Here is a 10,396-nt window from a genome sequence, read left to right on the forward strand (position 1 = left end):
CATGGCAGAATGCAAGATCTCGTTCTTTATTTTGGGACAGTGCTCTTTTTCTGGTTTAGTTTCTCATCCCAAAGATGCCCTCAATGCTGCACTCCTGATTTCTTAAGTTGGTTTTAGTAGAACTTTGAGATAAACCAGTGTATTTAATATATCTATAATAGCCAAAAGAAAAGCGCTTGAAAATTGTGTTCCTCTGAAGCCTTAGACACATAAGCACAGATTTGCTGGGGTTGTGTTTCATTGTCTGTAGAGAAACCCATGAGGTAGAATCTGAGAGTCAATGAGTCATTTCAGGCATTGGTGATACATCTACCAGGGACTCTCCTTCAGATTTCTCCCCAGATTACAAAACTTATCTGATCTGAATGCTGGAAAAAGGAGCAGTTACTTTGTCAGATTTGTCCCACAGATTTTCAGTCATACAAAACTTGAGCAATAGCTCTTTGCACCAGATATTTCAGGGTAACATCAGTTAAAACACATCAATAAAGACAGTTACGGTATGAAAAATAAAGGCAAAGTTTACTGGAGAGAAAGAAAAGCAGATTAAATGGGAAGAGGCCAAATAAGACAGAGCAAGCACAAGCCAAACTGAAAGAAAAATGATGAACAGAGTAACACAAAGAGTTTGAATGGATGGGGCTCTAATAAGGAGACCGACATAAAAGATTTAGTTGATGGGGCTTTTTTGCATGCTTATGAGAAAGCCAACACTGTAATCAGACTAAATTAGCATGCACAAGGCTGAAAAAGAATATTTAGTCACCTAACATGAATCTGAATGTAATAAAGAGTGACAATTCATCATTCAGTGCCAAGAATGATTTGCATCTCTACACAAGTGAGAAGACGATCAGTATAGGAAAAATAATAATTCTAGAGATCATACTGGGTGATAAACACGTTCCAACAATAACAATGCTTCATATATTTTTAATGTCGGAATCTGGCCACTTCACAATCAAAATAAGATATTCTGAGCTACAGCTCAATCTGGGAAGGCACTTCTGCCTTTTTCTGGTTGAAGCATTGTCAGCCGAGATGATGCATGTGTGTTTCTTGTCAGCCAAAGAGACGCACGCATGCCCACCCAAACAGAAACTCTAGATGTACTTTTCAAGAAACCCCTTAGTCAATCTCACAACACAGCCAAAAGCTGTTTAACACCTCTCTTACCTGCACAACAACCACCTGAATGGACACATGATCTGGGAGTCTGATTGGTGCTCGGAAATACTGTGATAATGCAACCAGAAGATGAAGTATTGCTACGAGACTTTTAGCATGAACAGCTGAAATAGATATTAAAAGCACAAGTCACAAACTGCAAAGTAACTATGGCACATAGTTTTACTTGTTAGGATGTAGGGATTATGGGACTCTCTTCTTCTTGCCACCTGGAGCCAGAGGCCACTTTTAAGGCATCTGGCCTTTACTGGTCTCCTCCTGCTCAACAGGTCATGTGAATGCAGCCAATTCAGTAACATGCGTCAGCACCAGTGTGTTACTTTTTGCAACACGTCTGGATGTCATAGGCTTGTGTAGATGGAAATACAAAGCTAATCCAAAAGCCAGATTTCATGTACAATGCCGTCTCTGCATTGTGCTTGCCTTTCCTTTATTCCCTTTATTTCAATAAGGATTTATGGACTATCAGAAAGATATTTTTGTACTCATAACATGCACTTATTCATTTTTAAGTGTCACAGTGTCTGCAGGATGATAAACGAGCCTATTTTGGCAGAAGCCTTAAGCAATAACTTACTAAACTCAATGACTCAAACATTCCTCATGAAGTTGTTATAGTTCTTGTTATTGAAGCTTTTTCACAGCAGGTTTCATATGGGTAGTTAACACTAACAGGACTTACAAGATATCAAAAGCCATACTTTAGGAAATCCTTAATCAATTATCAAACCATTGGCATGAAAGTGAATCATTTCTAATTCTTATTATTGCCTTTCTTCTATTTTGTTTTTGCATTTATAATCTTTCCCAGAGTAGTATTCCTATATGATCTTTGATAGCTACAGTATAGTGCACTTACATTTTTCGTACTTGAACTAACCAGTAACTACCACCTTACTTCACTGGTAAAGCAGGATCAGATTCACTAAAATACCCTTGTTCATTATCTTCCAATGCAAGTCTCAGCTATGTCACAGGGACACACATTCATATAAAATGCAGTATCGCTGTCAAATTCCAGCGGTCACGGATGATGTGCTTCAGCAGAACACTAAAAAGATGTCTGCCTGCTTAGCACTGGTGTGTGCTACAGCTGGCTCCAGCTGCTGCTATCTCTACTTTAGCTCTAAAACACATGTAAAACATTACATTAAAACTAGATGTTAAATTGTCAGACCACTCCTAACACCCTGCTTCCAGCTGCATAACACAGAATGGAAAAAACCTGGGGGGAGGTTGAAGAGAGATGGGGACAGAAAACTCGGTGGGATCACACAAAGGGGAAAGTCAGAGAGGCCTAATATTCACTCTTCCTCCCTCAAGCTATTTCTCTCCCTCTCACTAACTATTTGTGAATGAAATGGGACACAAAACAGCACAGCTCAAGACAGGTACAGGAGAAAGGGAAACTGCTATATACTGGTCAAGGTATTCACTGGCGTGAAATGATTCTGGATACCAAACTTAAAACAGATTAAGAGGTCTAATTTTCTAAAACTGATGATAATTTGCTTTCTGCAACACCTATGCACTAAAATGTCTTGTGTTGGGCCACTGAGGGCATTTCTATTAATTTTTAATACAATAAAACAGGAAAGGTACAGTCCTAATCTTGATGAGAGTTTTGTAATCAAAATCAGTGGTTCAGATTTAGCCTTAAATTATCAGAAATATTATTCATATCTGTGTTGCAAATTTCACACAGAGTCCTAGGACCTAACTCTCCTTCTGCCTATCTACTACATTTGGGCAGGTACTTGCCCGTTTCGACAAACCAATTTAGTAACAGAAAACTTAAGCTGGTATGCATACAGGCTTAAGAGCAGAAACACCATACTTTGACAGACTCTGTGTAAATTGGAGGTTGAGCACTAGTAAAGAGGGTAGAGTGTACCACATCTGGAAGTGCCCTGCAGAGGAGCTCCTACCATAAGGGTTTCAGCCTTCCCTTATCCTTGGATGTTTCGGAATTCCAGATAGCAGCTATAAACTCTCTAGTGTCAACAAATGAGAACAGCATAGAAAACACACAACTTACAGTCAACATTCCATTTAATGCTTCTTGGAGGGAGTTTAAGGGTTTCGTTGATCTTTTCAAGCACTGTCTGTAGCTTCTGTTTCTGAGCAATTTCAGACTGAGTAACTTCAGCAACATTCAGCTTCTCACTTTCAAGTTTCTCTGAAGTGATAATAGAAGAAAAAACAGAAGAAAAACCATTTGTCAACCCCATGAAGACCACAAAGTCATTCCATGCACCCAGATGTACATTCAAAAGATATTAGACTTGCTAGTTTTAAAATTACCTGGTTTTCTTTACAGAGTCACCTTCCCTCCACTTCTGTGCTCCTAAAGATACAGTTCATATTTTCCCTTTCTTTACCTATTGCCAAAGGGAAGGCCAAGTATTAATGAAAGCCACACTACTGGCTAACAAATATTTGCTGCAACTCCCTTTAGGGAACACTAGACTCAGAGGTAAGGCCCATTACTTCTATTGCTATTGGACAAAGGGTATTCTGTCTGCAAGTGGCTTGTACAGCAGACCATCAAACCTAGGGCACAGACACCAACTTTAAGAAGATTTTGTTAATCAGTCTCAGCCTCCTCACTTCTCTCTTAGACTCAGGAAATGTAAAAATTTTCCTTGGCCTGTTTGTGATAAAAGTGAAGTGACACCATATTCATACAGGCAGGGGATGCACCCAAGAAATGTGAACAAGTATTTCGGGAGGTAGGAAAACAACTAAAACCTTGGCAATTTCTTTCTATGAAACCACAGCCCTTTTCTGCACTCAAAATTTGCAGTAGACTTTAAAATACTCTATGAATTGGTTTGTTAATAATTAATACAGATTGCCAGGTATATACACACATGGTTTAGTGTTTACCACTAAACAGTAAGCAAAGAAAATTTAGCAGTAAAAGCTCCCTGGTAACACCACCAGAAACAAAATGTTTGGTCGCCTACCAGTTTAATTCTATCAAAGAATAGCTTATTAAGAGATATCTTAGTTGGTAAGAGCTGATCTTGTTCTTATCAAAGCCAAGTGAATATCTTCCCAAAGAGACTGGGCCTGAGCTATCAGCCTCTAAATCCTGCCTAAGAGACTGCTATCTCCATGGGTTTCTTGTGCCTCCACAGAGATCAGTCTCTGCATAGTCTCACAACAAGATCGAAGTTTTTAGTTACCACAGACCTGATCCACAAGGAATTAAAGGTAATGGAAAAGCTTCCACTGAAATCAATAAGTGCTGGATCAGTATATGCATATTTAGAGTCAGGCTGCATCTGATAGGCGTTTTTTGGGTTTTGGGCGAAGTCACTGGAGGTCTGCCCATGAGAATCAAATTGCTCAGTCTGGGGCATATCCAGTCCATCACAACATATTCAATAGCTTAACCATTCATAGAAGGGAATAGTCTGTGTAGTCTTTATTAGAAGTGCTCACATGATGTTTCAAGATTCATTTAAGATACCAAAAAGAAATTTACTGGAGACTTTATGAGCTGTAATAACTAAGAAAATGGCTTCCAAGCCAACAGTTAAAAAAGCACATGCCAGCTCTGCATTAGCTGTTTCTTTTCTCTATCTGTTTCTCAGCTGAAGCTCAGTTTGCAGTCCACTGGGTACCATTACCTCAGTAATGTTAAAAGCCAGACATCAAATCAGAAAGAAATTCCAACTTTCCAGAGGAACTTCACAATGTGAATAAACTATAGTATGGAACCAGCAGAGATTAAAAACATCCACCATTGTACTGAAAATACCTTGTCTTCAAACTTACTTTCCACTTGTAACACAGTTAAGTTTGTACAGCACATATGCAGATAGTAAATTTAATTGGAGTGAACACTGTTGCCAAGACAAGAACCCTCCCTCTCTAGCACCCCAGGTAGGCTTTATGCTGTTCTCATCAACTACAGAGCACCACACATTGCACTGTAGCTATAAGGATTGTGCGTATAGCCTATTGCTCAAGGGTCTCATAATACAATGCTATTTTTGTATCACTTAGTGGCATAAATGTAAGATGATACCACGGCTCCTAAGTAGGAACAAGTGATCGACTTACTGACAAAGTGCCCCAACAGTATGCGCATGTATTTTTTCTTACCAAATAATTTCTGCAATACTTGTCCATCATACAGGTCTTCAGCCAAGTCTTTCACAATAATCCTCTCTCCTACCAACACATCATTAATCCAGTCAATTAATACCTATATGGGAAACACAAATTTGGCAGTATTATACACTATTCATTTGCAATTTAAAACACATGTCATTTTGTACAATGATGAAAATATTTAGCAGAAAGAATACCAAAGGCAATGGCTCAAAACACAATCAGTCTGAAATACCATCAGAAGAAAACAGGAAGGACTTAGAAAGGACTCTTCTAAGGTGCCTGTGTCAATGCACCACAAAGTCTAGACAAATACCAGATTGATGGAGTGAAATCTGTCTTTTGCTTTCAGCAGTATTTTAACATTTCATTGTGAAGCAAAAAGTGTTCAAGTTGATTCTAGTGAAGCTTCTTACTAAAGTTCTAACTCCAAGAATCACAAAGACTATGAGGGAAGTCAGTGTGATCTCAGATTGGGGGTGGGATGGGACTAAGAATCTGGATTTAGGATTTTAATCCAAATTCTTAAATCTCTCTGTGCCATATCTAGAGAAAGATACTGCAACAAATTACATGCCCATTTCACTGGGATGTATGCACCATGTGATTTCATTTAATTAATATCTAAACAGTGCTTTGAAGTGTTCAAATGAAAGAGGTACGGATAGCATAAAAAAATAGTTTCAGTTTCCTGAAAGTGTTTACATGCTTTTCATTACCTTCATTAGTTCTTGTAATTTTGGGTCATTTCTTGAATTTGGATCAACCATTGTTCGGACTTCATTTTCCTCTAGAAGGTTTAAAAGAAAGATATTAGAAACTATTACAGGCATGACACTTTATTTTACATCAAGCTTTTATGTTGAGATGTAAAATTGTTGTGAATTACCTAGCATAGTGTCCTCGGGGTCTAGTTCAAATGGAATTGGACTGAGAGGTAAGTTAATGGCATTTATTCCTTCTTCCTGTAATTCGGATACTAGGAAATAAAAAAGAACAGCTTGGTCAAATTTCAATTCAATTTTACTTACTCTTTCACTGTTGCTAAAAGTAGCATTAATTGTCTTAACTTCTTTATAAGAACATGACTCTATTAGATAAGCCACTAGGTGTAACTACAGCAATAAAATATAGCTAACAAAAATGGGATGCCCAGCCACCAAATCTTTACTTGCATGAGTAGATTTCTCATGGATAATGGTATTGGAATCAATGCAATTTCCTCAAATCTTTTCCAGGATAAGGCCCATTGTCCTCAAATTTTAAAAGGCTCACTTGCATTTTCATAGTCCTGACATTTTAACACTGATGAATCATTTTAGCTCAGGGAAATGGTTATTGCTCTCAGCTATGTCACCCTTGCTCTGGAGATGCTTCAAGTTTAGCTACTTGAGAAGAGCTGGGTCTGGCTATATATCCACACAGGAGCTGCCAGACTGATAAACGATTTCGGACTGAAGGTGCAGTGCAGCACACGGCTACCTCCATTGTTCAGGTCACAGACTAGCTAGAGCAGACTGTGCGATGCTTCTGGCCTCTGTTCTAGGCCTTTCTTTAGCAGAAAACATGGCAGCAGCACACAGGTGTAAGAGATGATGAACCCTCAAAAGTACTGCCTTAGTGTGGAGTCCACACATAGGTTGAGAAGAAACTTGGGACGTGGGAATGGGGAAGTAATCCAAGATGCCAGAGTTCAGAGATGCACACAGTTGTCAGGAAATACGGACAAGTTCTTACTCAGCCAAAGTCCCCTAATGCTGCAAAAAATCAATGTTCTTGTAATACATGCTCCGAGAACATAGGAACAGAAAGATCCAAAGAAGAAGTGTAAAAGCAGCCCTGCCACTAGCTCTGTACTATGCAGGTTCTGTATCTCGTACAGTTCAGAGCAACTTCATCATTCCTTTGGGTCACCCAAACTTCAACAGGTTGCAAAGACAAAACTCTTTCTTCACTGCCCAAACAAGCCTCCATAACAGAAGAAAATAAATACAAACAAGCCAATACACTAATCTTACTGCTATGAAAGAACACATAGCACTGTGCAGGGAGGGTACCCACTTCAGTGATCAGACAAATTTGTATCTTGCTTTGTAACCAAGAAATCAGTGCAAATCTGATTTACCAAACCAGGAAAAAGGCTCGCTGTCTTATGAATGACAAGTAAATAATGTTGTTTTGACCACCCATTTTCCAGTGTACAGACCTTTAATAGAACTGGTTGTTAGCACAACCGTTCCTGTTAGAGTTTAAACCTAAATAACCTAATTCAACCATCCAACATGTGTCCTAAAGATTCAGGTAGCTGTATACACCTTCTGACACAAACTAAAATACAAGATTTATGTGCAGATGCAGATTCACCATCTAACATTTCAGATTTACTACCCGAAGCTTTCCCCAGTGTATTTTGAAAATTACAGAAACAATTTAGGTTCAGAGAAAACAGAAAAGGAGAGTGTGACAGTAGAGATCTGGTGTTTTGTTCCTGGCCCTCCGACTGCCTTGTAAGTTAGCTTTTGGAAATCAGTTTTACCTCTCTGCCTTAACTTCCTTTACTTCCTATGTGCACTAAGTACAGCTAAGTTTCACATGAACACTGTGATAATTAGTCAGTTGGTGTGATAACAGTACTTAAAACTTTCCAAATACTTTCTATGCTTTGTGAAATGTTTTGTGCTCTGCCAGATGAAATGCCTATGCACATTTCAAGAGTCTGTGTAGCTGTATTCAGGCATCTATGTACAATTCATAGCAATAATGGCTGTTAGAATGCTTATTACTTTTAATGTACAAAAATAACTCTGAAAAATCCACTACCTTCAATACTGAAACACTAACTTCATTCAATACACTCACCCTGCTTGTGTATCTGTAAAATACAAATACTGAGCAGCTCTAAAGAGTCATAAAATAATGTTGACAATAATAGTTCCCTCGATTCCTGTATATCCTCTAAAACTGATGGCTGAGAGCAATGGACCAAATTAATCCCTCATGTAACTCCATTGAGTTCTGAGGAGTTACAGCAAGGATGAATTTGGTCTAGCATGTACAATCTTAGGAACTGTTTACACTTAATGGCAATTTTTTGAACTGCTAGCACTCCTTAGAGAAAATCATTGTTGGTTTTATTAACCTCTTTGATTTTTTTTTTTTTTTCCATTTTGGTTCAAAATGGTTATGGCCATAAAAATGTCAGTGGATAGAAAACTTCCATGTGGAGGTCCTTCTGTTCTGAAATGTTTAGTTCATGGAGAACTTCCGCACAAAGTTTCCTAGGCAGAAAACATTTTTTTCACATCAATCCCAAGAGGGAACATAGCAAATAAAATCTGTTCAAGTCAACTGGCTCCACTGAGCTCTCCTATCGTGAAGGGCTGGATGCTCTGCTTGGACAAGACACATTGGAGGAAGCAGTCAGTTCATTTTCCGAGTGAAGGACAGTGGGGAAAGCTTTTGGCTCCTCTCTCTAGGGAGTAACCCGCTAGCAGAGCTTGCTGACACTTTACAAGGCGTTCTTTACAAGGCCCACTGAGCCTCCCATTATTTGTCCTCCAATGTGCACAACTATTACATTCTACTTTTAATAACACGACCTTCATCATATCAGCAGTTTCTGAAAGTAAAAGAGAACAAACAAAAAGCCATCATATCTTTGCATGGAAAGAGAACAAAAAATACAAATAAAGTAATAATAAATATACATGAGAAACTAATATATTAATCTGTTCTAGAATGCATTGCAAGTGTTATATTTATTGTACAGCAGGGGCTGAGTCCTGCTCTGTTGTACACAGGGATACACAAGTGGTGATCTTGTTCCCCCAGGCAGCTCACCCATATCGCATATACTTCTCATACCTGCCCTAGCCATGTGCAGAACCTACCCAACGCGCGTCCGGACAATCCAGAGATCCCAGATGGATCCAGTCTGCCAGACAGGACAGCTTCTCCTCAGCCACTGCATTCTGCAGTGCATAACCCATGCCTAAGATTGGTATTAGTCCCCTAATAAAGACTCCTCCTGCCTTCTTGTCCCTTACAAGTAGAAAATGTGATGGAGAAACCCTAAGCCTGATAGCATCTTTTTCATTTCTTTCCCAATACTGAAGAGAAAACTCCAGATTAATAACACTACTAAAAGGAGCAGGTAAGAACACATGCATTATATTAAGTTGTACATAAAGGGAGAGAAAATGTATTATGCAGTATAGGCTCACTTTCTAAGAATTTCCATCAAAAAAGTTCCATGACAAACCACTATTATACACTTAGGTGTTTATAGAGGAACCACAAAAATGTGATTGACGCTAAGAGTTTGCATACCACAGTTTCAGCAGAGGAATCCATTTTCAGCTGCTTTTCATTAACTTGTTTTAATTAATTTTCGTGAAAATCACTGCAGCAATTTAGTATTTTAATAAAAACAAAACACACAGGTTTGGGACAATTTTTGCAGCAGCTGAAATTAAAATTAAATCATATAATTTCTTGAAATACTTTGAGGAATGACTTGGAGCATCACTAAGACCTCCACTCTGAGTCTTAAAGCATTAAGGCCCAGGAAGGGAGGAGGGGACATAGTTGCAGCAGTTCATCTATACCACACCAGTTGCCAGGAGCCAGACCAGTGCACTGGGACCTGTGGCAGCTCCTCTGAAGGACAGTATCCACAGACTTGTCTGCTTAACATCAGGCATGCTTGGCCACTGGACGAACCCAGCAATCAGAGTTAAGAGCACCTTTCTGTTCTCACCCTCTGCTGCAGCCCAGATACAGCCCAGTGCATCGGCTACAATGGGGCTTGTTCTCATCATGCTTATATTGGCATGATTAGGGACTTAATCTTTTTGGACATGAGAGGAAAATCCAGTCCTTGGCGGTTTTTTTACAGTCACCATGCTTCGTGGAACTGGGGGTTAAAGCAAGACCCTTAAAAGCAACAGTAACACGTGGGTCAGACATATCTCTGTGGATTGGCAGTGTGAAAACCCCAGTTTTAACTCTGGATAAGGAACGGACACTTCTGCTCAGATTTCTGATTCAGCTCCACATGCCGAATTTGTTATGATGTAATCAA

The 10,396-nt window shown here is 39.1% G+C and overlaps 1 protein-coding gene across 1 annotated transcript; it reads right to left on the reverse strand.

The window, feature by feature from the left end:
• Window positions 1-1,128: 1,128 nt before the first annotated feature.
• LOC104156111 (alpha-parvin) lies at window positions 1,129-9,157 on the reverse strand. The gene is made up of 6 exons (XM_009696308.1): window positions 9,154-9,157; window positions 6,203-6,292; window positions 6,033-6,103; window positions 5,305-5,407; window positions 3,227-3,367; window positions 1,129-1,292 (listed from the first exon to the last, which is right to left on the reverse strand). Exons 1-6 carry the CDS (start codon window positions 9,155-9,157, stop codon window positions 1,129-1,131), a joined length of 573 nt encoding a protein of 190 aa, XP_009694610.1.
• Between the last annotated feature and the right edge of the window lie 1,239 nt (window positions 9,158-10,396).

Source organism: Cariama cristata, unplaced genomic scaffold (assembly GCF_000690535.1).
Source record: "Cariama cristata isolate BGI_N322 unplaced genomic scaffold, ASM69053v1 scaffold45512, whole genome shotgun sequence".
In the NCBI taxonomy this organism is placed as follows: Eukaryota; Metazoa; Chordata; class Aves; order Cariamiformes; family Cariamidae; genus Cariama; species Cariama cristata.